This window comes from Canis aureus, chromosome X, assembly GCF_053574225.1.
Source record: "Canis aureus isolate CA01 chromosome X, VMU_Caureus_v.1.0, whole genome shotgun sequence".
In the NCBI taxonomy this organism is placed as follows: Eukaryota; Metazoa; Chordata; class Mammalia; order Carnivora; family Canidae; genus Canis; species Canis aureus.
The window spans coordinates 82962872-82977364 of NC_135649.1; the positions used below are offsets into that span (position 1 = coordinate 82962872).

The 14493-nt window shown below is 38.2% G+C and overlaps 1 protein-coding gene across 9 annotated transcripts in view; it reads right to left on the bottom strand.

Annotated features, from left to right (window-relative positions):
* Nucleotides 1–3174: 3174 nt before the first annotated feature.
* ZNF81 (zinc finger protein 81) overlaps nucleotides 3175–14493 on the bottom strand; it is a 112982-nt gene continuing 101663 nt past the window's right edge. For all 9 annotated transcript variants that reach the window (XM_077888456.1, XM_077888455.1, XM_077888451.1 and 6 more), the window contains one exon: nucleotides 3175–13879. In XM_077888456.1, the coding sequence (XP_077744582.1) occupies nucleotides 12171–13879 (1709 nt within the window). In that variant the 3' untranslated portion in view covers nucleotides 3175–12170. The remainder of the gene's footprint in view (nucleotides 13880–14493) is intronic.

Consider the following 14493-nt stretch of genomic DNA (forward strand, 5'->3'; position numbering starts at 1 on the left):
GGGAAAATACAAGATAAACCTGGACCAACCTATTGTTCTAGTAAATAAGGAAGTGCTCTCCTCTACAGTAGAAGGATGGAGGCATGTCAGAGGGATGCAGGAGCCAACCTCAAAGACCTAACATGGCCAAACCTGTTTGTGCCACACAGTCATAATAAAAAATGCAGTATTGGATTATAACACAGAATAAAATGTCCATTCATATTGATATAAAGAAATAATTGAATGAATAAATAAATAGATGGAGGATGGAAAGGGCAAATCTTTTTTTAAAAGATTTTATTTATTTATTTATTCATGAAAGACAGAGAGAGAGAGAGAGAGAGAGAGGCAGAGACACAGGCAGAGGGAGAAGCAGGCTCCATGCAGGGAGCCCGACAAGGGACCCGATCCCAGGACTCCAGTATCACACCCCAGGCCAAAGGCAGGCGCTAAACCGCTGAGCCACCCAGGGATCCCCGGCAAATCTTTTTTTAAAGACTATTTATCAGGCTCCCTGCAGGGAGCCCGATGGTGAACTCGATCCCAGGACCCTGGGATTACGACCTGAGCCAAAGGCAGATGTTCAACCACTTAGCCACCCAGGTGCCCCAGGGGCAAATCTTTCTAGGAATCCCCCCCGCCAAAAAAAATAACAGAGGAATCCCAATTAATAAATGTAGAAGCAATCAGAGAAACAGAAAATCACTATTAAAACAAGACAGGAGTATTGCTGAAGGGAAGATCGACTGATGAATGCTAAAATTACTGGTAAAACTTTAAGGAGAAACAAGATATTTTCATAACTTCAAAATAATTCCTTGTGGTAGTTTTATTTTTTCTTATTTTTTTAAGATCTTATTTATTTATGAGAGACACACAGAGAGAGGCAGAGACATAGGCAGAGGGAGAAGCAGGCTCCCCCCTCCTCAGGGAGCCCTACACAGGACTTGATCCTGGATCCTGGGATCATGCCCTGAGCTGAACTCACCGCTGAACTCAACCGCTGAACCACCCAGGCGTCCCCTTTGTGGTGGTTTTATTTATTTTTTATTTTTTTGGATTTGTGGTGGTTTTAATATATGACCATAAACTCGTTGATACCCCTCCATCCAGATGTGGAGCTTAATTCCCCTTCTCCTTTACTATTGAGGATTTTGATTCATTTCTAATGAAGAGTAGTATGGAAAGAGGAAAAATAGTAACTTTATGACAGAGAAACTTAGGAGATACCACTATAACAAAGTAACCAAGGTGAATATCACCAGTAATAAATCATACTGATATCATCACAGGATCTCTGTGATTTCATCCATCCCCCAAATCCATAATCTCATCTCATCTGTTTATGATAAAACGTCAAACACAAGATACATGACTACTCTTCAAAGGTGTCAAGCTCATGAAAGACAAAGAAAGACCAAGACCAAGAAAGTCACAGACTGGAGGAGACTAAGGAAACATGACACCTAAAGGAATGTGAGAGGTACCTGGGTGGCTCAGTGGTTGAGTGTCTGCCTTTGGCTCAGATCCTGATCCCAGAGTCCTGGGATCGAGTCCTGAATCAGGCTCCCGGACATAAAAGCCTGCTTCTTTTTCTCTCTCTCTGCTTCTCTTTCTCTGTGTCTCTCATGAATAAATAAAATCTTAAAAAAATAAAAAGAATGTGATATCCTAGACTAGATCCTGGAATAGAAAAAGCTTAGTAAAGGATTAACCTTGCCCAAAGAAAGGTTTGGCTATTTGCCCTGGCTCCTAGGAGTACCTCTAAGCCTTTGGAGTGTCTTGTTTGATAAGAGAATCTGTTTACTTGAAGGCTTGAGCCATGCTGGACAATTTATACTAACTATATAATTTATGGTATGGGTTTTGGGCCGTGGTATCAACTTAGCCAGCCTCTGGAGGGCTAAAGACAATATATATCATGGGAAAAGACATACTTACTAAAAATTAATCAAAAGGAAAAAAATGGAGTGGAGAATATATATATATATATATATATATATATATATAAATTTATAATTAAATAAACCCTGTTTATGGATCTGAAAGCTCAATATTGTTAAAATGTCAATTATTTCCAAATAGATCTATAGATTCAATTCAATTCCAATCAAAACCCAAGCAGGCTTTTTTACAGTAACCAATAAACTGATTTTAAAATTCGTATGGAATTTCAAAAGAGCTCGAATAGCCAAAACAACTGTGGACAAGAAGAATAAAGTTGGAGGAGTTACACTATCTGATTTCAGACTTATTATGAAGCTACAGTATGCAGTAATGCTATAGTGATACAGAAGCTATGCAATATCAGGAGTGGTACTGGCATTAAGATAGACAAAGAGAAAAACAGAACTGAAGTACTTTGAGAAATACTGCCAAATGATCTTTTACAGAGATGAGAAGGAAATTCAGTGGAGAAAGAATAATCTTTTTCAACAAATGGTTCTTGAACAACTGAACAGCCATATGCAAAACAAAATGAATTTAACTTAAATCTTTTTCTAAATAAGACCATATAGAAAATTAAATCAAAATGGATGATAGAACTAAAAGAGTCATTATTATAAAATATCTATATGAAAGCATAAGACAAAATCTTAGTGACCTTGAGTTCTATAAAAATTTCTTATCATTACTCAAAAGGATGAGCTATAAAAGAAAGTATAAATGAATTGGAATTATTAAAATTAAAAACTTTTGCTATTCTGTTATTCGAATGAAATGGCAAACCTGGAAGAAAATGTCTGCAAATTATATATCTAACAAAGGATTTATCTCTAGGATATAAAAAGGACTTTTCCAACTCAATAACAAGACAAACAGCCCAATTTAAAAGTGGGCAAAATATTTTAAGGGAAACATCAACCAAGATGATATATAGATGGCAGAAAAGCATAAGATTCTCAACAGCATTAGTTATTAGGAGAGTGTACATTTAAAACCACAGTGAGATACCACTTCACTCCCACTAAAATGGATAAAATTCATAGGAATAATCATACCCAATGAGGGCAAAGATATGAAGCAAATGGAACACTTACATACTGCTGGTGGGAATATAAAATTGGTACACCACTTTGGAAAACAGTTTAGCAGTTTCTTAAAAAGTTAAATATACACTCACCATATGACCAAATCATTCATTCCTAGATATTTATACAAGATAAATGAAAGCTATGTCCACACAAAGACTTACATATAAATGTTCATATCAGTTTTATTTGTAATAGAAACAATACATTTTAATCAACACATGAATGGATAAACAAATTTGGTTATTATATATACAATGAAATACCACTTAGTAATAAAAGGAAATGAATATAGATACCTATAGCAACACAAATAAATCACAAAATAATTAGCTAAATGAAAGAAGACAAGAGTGCCTATTGTATGATTCCATTTATACAAAATTGTAGAAATTGAAACTAATCTATGACTGAAAACAGATCAATGGTTGCCTGTGGATAGGGGAAGGGTGTAGGGAGGGATAGTTGGATGACAAGGGGCATAATGAAACTTCTGGGGGTAATGACAATGTTCATTATTCTTTTGTAATGATGGTTTTAAAGGTGCATATATATGACATAACTCATCAAAATCTATTTACTGTGTGCTAATTATACCTCAGTAAAGCTGGAAAATACATTTGAGGACAATGGGAGAAATTTGAAAATAGGTTGGCTAAAAAATATCATAGAATTAGGTTGATAATGATAATCCAGTTATATGGGAGAATGTCCTTATTTTTATGAAATGGATGCTCAAGTATTTATGAGTATAATGCTATGTCTATAAACTTACCATCAATTTTTTAGGAAAAATGTACATATACATTGTTGAATCAAGGTAAAACTTATATGTGTGTTCACTGTACTGTTCTCTTAGTATTTCTACATGATTAGGAATTTGTGTAATTAAAATTTGGGAAAAATAATATTGCTATATTGTTTTATTGCCCATCCTCCTCTTCAAAGAGAGAAACATTAAATTTATTGTACTGGAATGTAGGCAAATCTTTTCTGGGAATTTCTCCAGGGAAAAAAACATTCTCTATCTTTATTGCCCAGGGATATAAATAAATCTGAGCACACTGTCTGTTGATGTCCAGACAATAAGAAACATGAGAGATTCATGGAGAACTATATTTGAACACAAGGCCAGAGACAATCACTCATAACTATAAAGAATAACGATATGAAATGAAATTCGACTGGTATGAAATGGATGGAGATGACAAAGACATATTATATATGCAATAATTGATGCCCTTGAAGAAAACTGGATCAGAAAAAAAATGCATCAGAAAAAAAGTTTATAAAACTTCACTGAAATGAAAAGCTTGAATCATGATTGCAACAGCTCATTGTAACTAAAATTAATTCACAAAAATCAAGACCAAGGCATATGTCTCTAAAGATCCTTAACTTCGAGCATAAAAAATTATATGGCAGAAAGGTACAAGAAAAAAAGAGAGATTAGTCTAAGACTTCTCAATGGCATCACTCAATTTTAAAAGAGCAATATTTACCAAATTTTCAGGAAAAGGAAGTAATTTATCAATCAGGGTTCAATCAAGGAAGTGGATTCACTATAATTATTATGGAATAAGTAATTTTTATATAAATTCGACCATGCACAATTGTGGGAATAGCTAAGAAAGTAAAGGTATAGAAAGGGGAGATGGAAGATTAGAGAAGTCACTAATCCAGCCCTTTTGAAATGCTGGCATGGATAGGTAAATCCCAGCTTGCAGGCAAATCTGAGAAGCCAGGCACATCCAGCTGTTGAAGTGAGACTGTCAAGGGAGAGCTTATAGAGAAGTCTGTGAAAAACTGTTGCCTTTGTGGGCCTCAGCCAAGCATCTGGTGGTTGGCCTGACCACTGTGGTCAACAGTGTTGGGAGATACAAAGAAGGGCTGAATACTGAATGGAAGCGAGTAAGGAAAAATTAAAACTTTCTGGGTACCTCTGCATCTGTCCTTCACTGTATCTAACATTAAACTTGTAGAATAATGATTGCTCCTTCACTTTGAACTCTCAAATCTCATGCAATCTCTACTTCTGGCCAACTCTAACCTGGAGTCAAATAGAATTCTTGAAAATGCATTTCTTTGATATGCGCCCAGACAACAGAGTAATACAGCCCAAATGATCTAGTATTTTTCTATCGAAAAAGTTTTGAAGTGAAGTAACAATACTAAGTTCAGCAATTTCTTCAGATTTGCTCAGTTTTTTTTCTTTAGTTAAATTAACTTTGAAAATAATATTCATCAAAGTTAACAGTGAACTCCTTGTTACAAATTCCAGGAATCAGTTTTCCATCTTCATATGAATTGATCTCCAGTCTGGACAATTCTTCCACTGTGACATTGCTTCCATAGTGTTTCCAACACTATCTTCTTTGAGCCTCTTGCTCACCTGTAAGTTTTACCTCTCTGGCTGCTTCTTCCCATTATCCTCTATAGATGAATCCCTCTTAACCTGGTCCTCAAATGTTGGTAGCACAAACCTTGGTCCTAGGCCTGTGTTTCCAGTTACCGAATAAATTTTCTTCAGGTAACTAGATGAGACTAAGATACCACAGACGAGCTCTCAGATCCTGCCATTTGATTAGAATAATGCATCTACTTGCCAAGGAATGCCTGGAGCTACCAGAAATTTGGAAGAGAGGCATGGAACAGTTCATTTCCTAGAGCTTTCAGAGGGAATCTGGCCCTGTAACACCCTGATTTCAGACTTCTGGCCTCCGTAACTGTGAGACCAAGCAATTTCTATTGTTTTGAGCTAATATACTTCTCATGTCAAATCTGTGAGGTAGGTACTACTGCGAACATCCTTTACAGCTGAAGAAATTAGGACAAAAAGGTTAACTAAACTGCCTAAGGAAACATTGCCAGTAACTAGTAGAGCCAGGATTAAAACCTTAGCAGACTGGTTCCTGGGCCCATCTACCTAACCACTATGAAAACTACCTTTTCATATTTTTAACAACATTGCTCCTTGTGACAAAAAAGTTTAAAAATAAAAAGGTGTGTATATAAATCTTAATAAGAAAAAGGTTGAATAAATTATTGTATATCCATCCCTATGAACTATCATGCAACAAAATTCTTGTTGAGTAATAAAGCAAGATGCAGAAACAGTTGTATGACATGATCCTGTATTTGAAAATCAAGGAAGAGGAACATCTGGGTGGCTCAGCGGTTGAGCATCTGCCTTCGGCCCAGGGTGTGATCCTGGAGTCCTGGGATCAAGTACCACAACGGGCTTCCTGCATGGAGCCTGCCTCTCTTTCGCCCTATGTCTCTGCCTCTTTCTGTGTCTCTCACGAATAAATAAAATCTTTTTTATTTTTATTTTTTTATTTTTTAATTTTTTTTTAATTTTTATTTATTTTATGATAGTCACAGAGAGAGAGAGAGAGAGAGAGAGGCAGAGACACAGGCAGAGGGAGAAGCAGGCTCCATGCACCGGGAGCCCGACGTGGGATTCGATCCCGGGTCTCCAGGATTGCGCCCTGGGCCAAAGGCAGGCACCAAACCGCTGCGCCACCCAGGGATCCCAATAAAATCTTTAAAAAAAGAAAATCAAGGAAGAAAACAATCCATATATAGCTTCTATCTGATTATAACATGGGAACATATATGTCTATATATATAATTAAGACCACAGATTAAAACATTAAAGTGTCATAGTAGTTGATTAGTACTGGTTATCTGTTGGAGATGAATAATGGAGGAGGAAATTCAATAAATAATAAATATATTAGTTAGCTTTTTCTGGGTTACAAGCCACCCAAAATTTAGCACTTAAAACAAACAATACTTAATTCATGATTCTACCAGTTGTCTGGGATGGGTGGGATGGAAGGCAGAGCTTTTCTAGCCCAGGCCAGTGTATTACTAATCTATTACTATGTAACAAGTTGCCTAAAATTTAGCAGCTTAAAACAACAAATATTTATTCTCTCACAGTTCCTGTGGGTCAGGAATTCAGGTGAGGTTCAGAAGGGTGTATCTGGTTGAAGGTCTTCATAAGGTTGCAGCCAAGCTGTTATTTAGGGCTATGGTCTCATACAAAGGCTAGACTGGGAGGATATGCAACCAAACTTATTCACTTGGGTCTCTCCATAGATCTGCCTCATGAGATGGCAGCTGGCCTCCCCTAGGGTGAGGCATCTGAGAGAGTACCCAAAAGGGATGCCACAGTTTCTCTGTAACCTAACCTTGGAAGTGACATCTCATTAATTCATTCTATTTATTAGAACCAAATTCACCAAATCCAGCTCAAGCTTGAGAAGAGGATTATACAAAGGGTGTGGATACCAAGAAATGGGGATCATGCAGGGTCATCTCAGATGCTACTGACCGCAATGGGCTTTAACAGGGTTGGATGGCTAGTATAGCTTCATTTGCATGTCTGGCAGATGAAAATCTGGTTGGTGTAGGGAACCTCAATTGGGATGGTTCATCTCTATTCCATCACTGCTCCATGAAGTCTGCCATTATCTAATAGCACAGCCCAGGCCTTTTCACACTTGTCCTTAGGATTCCAAAGAGGAGCAAAAGTGTGCAAACCTCAATGTGCAAGCACTTCTCAAACATCTGCTTGTATCATATTTGCTAATGTTCCATTGGCCAAAGAAATGGCCAAACCCAGTATTTTTTTTAGGATTTTATTTATTTACTTGAGGGAGACAAAGAGTGCGAGCAAGAGAGCACAAGCAGGGGGCAGCAGAGGAAGAGGTGGAAGCAGACTCCCCACTGAGCAGGGAGCCCAATGTGGGGCTTGATCTCAAGACCCTGAGATCATTACCCAAGCTGAAGGCAGCCACTTAACAGAGCGGGGGCTAAAAAAAAGGGAGGAGGGAACAAAAAACAAAAACCAGACAGAGTCACCCAGGTGCCCCTGGCCAAACCTAGTTTTAAGGGTTAGAGAAGTGGACTCTATCTCTTGATGGATGAAGTAGAAGAGTCACATTGAAAGGGGAGCATATATTCTGATGTTAGTGGTCTAAAGGAGACAATCTAGATTCCTGGCTTCTGCCCAGGATGTAGATATCTGGAAAGAGCATAGGTCCCATTCTTGTAATAAAAAAAATGGGTAATCTACAAAATCATAATTTTTGAACTTATCAGAGAACTATGATCACAAAGCAACCAATTAGCTTGATACATAAGACAACTGCTTCAATCCTCAACAGGAAGTTGTCACTGGGTCACTTGTGGCAAAGCAAGAAGGAAGATGGGTCCACTATACCAGCATTAAGATTTCAGCATGAAGTTTAATGAAGTTCTAAAGGCTGAGTGTGAGATAGTACGAAAATAGAGAACACCTGAGAGCTGGAAACCTAAGAGTAGTTGGCCTTCACTTGCAGGCTCTTTTCTACATACCTCCACTGGATGCTTACAAGAAATAATAGGGGTAGGGAAAGAGACAGGAGAAAGCCTCTCTCAGTGATGTAGGCCTGCAAGGGGACAGCTGCAGATAAAGAAATGGCACAAAGCCCCAGTGGGACCCTACTGCCTTACAGAGCAAAAGCCTTAAGCCACTGGGGGAAGTGATGTAAACCCAGTTGCCTCCAGGACACAGGTGCAGATCCATTGTGGCTAGAGAAAAGGGAAAAGGAAAAAAAAAAAACTTCCATTCATGGGGGAAGGGCAGTTAATCATCCTGAGTTGAAACCATTAAAGACCTTATACCAATGGGGAGGAGCAAGATCACTGAAAAACCCCCACCCTGAAGACCTAGGGATATAAGGCCTGTCTAAAAGTGAGGTTGGCCCAGGACAACTCCTGACCCCCTACTCATCTGGTCACCAAGAACCAAGTAATAACAGCAGTCTACTACTAAGAGAGAGACAAGGGCATAGAGAGAGATCTTCCCTGAGTTGCAGGCACACAGGAAAGGCCTAAAGGCAAGTGTGGTATAAGAATATTGAGAAAAATTATCTTGAAAACCATTGCCTGCTCTAAGCCCAAGGTAATACTTGAGAAATTTGACATCTATGGTACAATGAAGATACCATAGCAGCAACAAAACCTAAACCCAGACCAAATTCTAACTAGATGAACTCACCCCCTCCCTCCTTAATGATTTATAAGAAGAGCCGTCATAACTATGTCCAGGAATAAATATTATTTACCTCAGTTTCTACTCTCCTACATACAACATCTGAAATTTGGCCAAAAATTATTAGATGCAAAACAGAAAGAAAAAACAGTCCACTGTAAAGAGACAGAATAATAAAAAAAATCCAGACTCAGCTGACCCAGTTGTTAGTACTATCAAATAGGGAATTTAAATTAACAATGATTAATATGTTAGGGAGGATGGTGGGAAATGTGAACAACAGGTATGAACAGATGACGAATTTCATCAGAAAAATGAAAACCTGAAGAGTCAAATGGAGTACTAGAAATAAACAAAACATAACTGAGATGAAGAATGCCTTTAATGGGTTCATCAGTAGACCTAACAGAAGTAGGGGTTAAACAGATTGAACAGGGTAGGGGTCAAAATCCATGAACCTGAAGATAGGTTAACAGAAATTATTCCAACTGAAACACAAAGCAAAATAAAGATTGAAAAGGGACACACATAGAGGGATGGTAGAAATTTGTAACATTTTTCTATCTAACACAATCTATTTTCTGGTCATTAATTATTTATATTACCACACCATGCAAAAATATGTTCACCCTCATTCCAAGACCTCCAAACTTCTCATCCCAAATTGGCATCAGGCTCAAATCCAGGACCTCGAGTCTGAACCTGCATCAAGGTTCAGATGTGGCTGAAGCAGAAATTGGGTGTAATTTCTCAGTTTCTTGATCCAGAGACCTGTGAGCTAAATGACAAGTTATATGACTATCACCACCCCCCCACACACACATTCAACACACACACACACACACACACACACAATGGTGACATAAGGATTGGTGAACTGCAGTAGATACCCTCATTTAAAAGAAGGGAAGAATAAGAGGCACATGTTAATCACTGTTCCATAACAATTCTGAAATCCCACAGAGCTAATGTTGTCAGGTTTCCCCTGCCCACTCCAGGGGCAGATGTTTCTGGATTGGGTCACAGTTCTATCTGGGAACAGCTTCCCAGTCCATTTTAATATATTGTTCTTGGGTTTTCTCTTTGAGACATCTGTCTTTTCCCATAAGAAACGGCAGCTGAGTAACTTTCTCTGCTTGCTTCATGTTCATAGACGTTAGAGAAGGTAGTCCAAGGCTGCTTTTCATTTTGGACTGTTTCAATTCCTTTAAGTCCAACTTGGAGGTAGTAAAACTCTATTAGAAACTTTATAGGTGTTTGTGAATCTCATTTGTATTTACTCCATGCCCCAAATGCCACATTAACAATTCTTTTTAAGACAGGCCCCTCTCTACATCAGCAATGTATCAGGGTGCTGGACAGACAGTGTCATGAAGTTTTTAGAAACCATTTGGTTTAGCTGAGAGAGTCTCCCAAACACCAACTTAAATATTTCACACATTTTAACAAAGGGTCTTAGAGCCGCATCCATGATTTGATCTCTAACCTGAGACCATTTTTCACCTTGAGAATATTCTGATGAATGGAGAGACTGGAGGGTGTGAGGAATAGTTATTTTCCAACCCAGCAAGTCCTGGCTTTTTTGTATTTCTTTTTAATTCTCTGCTTGTAAATGGTACAGTTATTTCTGTAGTTCATCTCTCCTTTGGTACCTTGCCATATGCGGCTTTTTAGAAGCAAATTGGTATTTCCAACATTCTGTTGGAGATATCCTTAGCCAGATCCACAAGTTCATTTGGTATATTCTCTATCTTCTCACAGAGCATGGTGACTATTTTGCTATTCTTTCCTTAGTAAAAAACATGAGCTGCCATCTTTTCCAGCCTTTCTTAACAGTTTTCCTCATTGTTTCCAGTCTCCATCTGCCACCCGGGCCCAAAGCTAATGCCACATGTCTTATGTTTTGTATAATACCCCCCCCCCACACACAAGTATACACTTTTAGGTATTACTTAGCATTTTCTGTGCAACAAACTACCCAAAGCAGTAGCTTAAAACAATTATCATTTTATTTAAGTCATGATTCTCCAGGTTGGCTGGGGTAACTGGTATGGCTCTTTTGGTGTGGGCCAGTTTGGTTGGGGCTGGAGGTTGAGGACGGTCTCACTCTCATGTCTGGAAGTTGATCTAAGAGGCCTCATCTGTGCTGGCTTATCTCTTTTACATGTGGTTTCTCATCCTCCAGCAGAGCACTCTTGAGTTTCTTCACATGAAGATCTCAGAAAGAGCAGCAAGGGAAGACAAGCCTCAAGACACACTTCTCTCCAGCTTCTTGAATCTCTTTGCTAATGTACATTGGCCAAAGCAAATCACATGGCCAAGCTCAGGGTCAAGGAATAGAGAGAGCTCTACCTCTTAATAAAAGAAAAAAAAGTAACATTTCAAAGGGGTATGCATAAAAGGTTGGGAGAGGTCTGTGGCTCTTTTGCATTGTAGCACAATGAAAAAAAGATAAACAATGTTGTGGAAACCAGTATGAATAATAGGATTAGAGTTATGTATTAAAGTAAGATTGTATTTGTAGATGTGTGTGTATATATGAAACCATAATGGCTTTAAAACTGTGGAAAGATATTTGACAGACACAATTATATTAAATTCAAAACAATAATTTCAATTCAATTATCCCTCCTGTGGTGCAATGTCTTCTGCCACAAACACCCTACAGAACTGAGAGTTGGTCTACACATCAAATACATTCTTCTGTTCTTTCATTTTGTTGCCACTTTAAATTGCTTAATATAACACAGTACACAGGACTGTCATTTATATACTTTTGCTCACTCCATTTATAAAGAATTTGATAACAATTTGCCTTATAATACTTTCTACAGGAAAGGTTTTCCTAATGCATCAAACTGACAGCATTTTTTCCAGTATGAGTTCTATTATCTTTTGTGAGGCATGTAAATATGAAAAGTCCCTTTTATTCTGTGCATTTTGAGAGGATCTCTTTTGAATAATTTTTCTCATGTCAGGTAAGAGAGCCTGATGAATGCTTTTTATCATGCGGTGTATTCATATAGGATCTGTCTTGGATGGACTTTATAATATACACTAAGACCTGACTTCTGGGATAAGGCTTTCTCATTTTTAAGAAACGGGTACTTTCATGCATGGATATTGCGATGCATACTCAGAACTGATTTCTGAGTGAAGCCCTTTCCACAGTCACTGCATTTATAGGGTTTATCTCCAGTATGGATTGTCTGGTGTTTATTGAAATTTGACCTGTCAGTGAACGCCTTCCCACATTCTGCACACATGTATGGTTTCTCTCCTGTGTGAATTCGCTGATGTACTTTGAGATGTGGTTTCTTGGAGAAAGATTTCTCACACTCAGGACATTTATAAGGCTTCTCTGTAGTATGAATTCTCTGATGTGTAATTAACTCTGACTTCTGGATGAAGGCCCTCCCACAATCACCACAAACATAGGGTTTCTCTCCAGTATGAATTGTTTGGTGTTTATTGAAATTTGACCTGTCAGTGAAGGCCTTTCCACATTCGGCACATATGTAAGACTTTTCTCCAGTATGAGATTTCTGGTGAGTATTGAGATTTGACCTGTTGGTAAAGGCCTTCCCACATTCAGTGCATATATAGGGTTTTTCTCCTGTGTGAATTCGCTTATGCATCTGGAGTTGTGACTTAGAAGGGAAAGATTTCCCACAGTCACTGCATTCATAAGGCTTCTCTCCAGTATGAATTCTTTGATGGGCAATCAAGTGTGCTTTTTGGATGAAGGCCTGCCCACATTCAGTACATATGTAAGATCTCTCTCCTGTATGAATTCTCTGATGCATCCTGAGCGTTGATTTTTGGGTAAAGGCTTTCCCACACTCACCACATTTGTGGTGTCTCTCTCCAGTGTGAATTTTCTGATGTACATTGAGGGCTGAGTTCAGGGAGAAGCCTTTCCCACATTCACTGCATTCATAGAGTTTTTCTCCAGTGTGAGTTGTCTGATGTCTAAGTAGAGAGGACACCTGGAAAAATGATTTTCCACATTCATTGCATTTATAGGGTTTTTCTCTAGTATGAGTTTTCTTATGCATGATTAATTCTGAATTCTGGATGAAAGCCTTCCCACATTCAGGACATATATATAGTTTTTCATCTCTATGAACTCTCAGATATATACTGAGTAGTGGCTTCTGTGTAAACACATTTACACATTTGCTAAGTTCATGAGGTTTTTCCATAGTATGGATTCTCTGAGGTGCAAAGAGGTGTGACTTCTGGGTGAAGATCTTCCCAAAATCAGTACACATATTTGCCTTCTCCCCAACAGGAAATTTCAGATTGTGACTGAATGCTTGTTTGAGACTGAGGACTTTTCCACACTGATCACTTTCACAGAATTGTACTCCTGTACGAGTATTTTCATGGTTAGTATAAGAAGAGCCCTGTGTGAAAACGTGACCATGCCCCATATTTTTATCAAAGTTCTTTGTTGCATTGTTTTTACTAGGAATATGTAAGTCTAAATTATGCCTAAAACTCTTTCCAAATGAGTCACATTTCTGGGGTCTTTTCTGTGAAGGAATACGATTTGGGCTTGGATGAATAAATTTTCCATGGTCCTTATTTTCAAAATCCCACTCTGTATTCAATACTTTCTTATTGATGAAAGCAGAATGACTCAGAGGTTTACTCTGTTTTTCCTGATATCTTTCTATCTGTTCAGAATCTTGCCACAGTTCTTCTAAAATGGAATACAATGAATCGTCTCTTGTATCTTCACCGTCCATTTCATTATGAAATGAAGCTTTTCCAGAAATTCTTTTTTGTGGGGTCTTAATCCCAAACCTCCCATCTAAAAAGAGAAAGAAAAAGTAAAATTGACACAAAGAATAGATAACAGAGGATTAAAAGGTACACATAAGGGGATCCCTGGGTGGCGCAGCGGTTTGGCGCCTGCCTTTGGCCCAGGGCGTGATCCTGGAGACCCAGGATCGAGTCCCACATCGGGCTCCCGGTGCATGGAGCCTGCTTCTCCCTCTGCCTGTGTCTCTGCCTCTCTCTCTCTCTCTCTCTGTGACTATCATAAATAAATAAAAATTAAAAAAAAATAAAAGGTACACATAAGCTAATCAAAATTGAATACAGGGAAACTGGTAAATATGATGATGATGACCTCAGTGATGACAAGAAAAACACATATAGCACATACAGTGTGCCAAGTTCCTGCATAACATTTATGATGTTCCAGGTATTACTCTAATACACACACACACACACTCAATCCTTTCAAAGACCCTTTGAGGTATTTTCTATTATTAATCCACCTATTATAGATAAGGAAAGTGAAGCTCAGAATAATTATTTATATAATTTGCCCTAAAACATAGTTATTAAGTGTTGAAGGCTGGAGTTCAACATAAGCAATCTAGTTCTATTTTGGTTGGAGGCTTGGATATAACATAGACT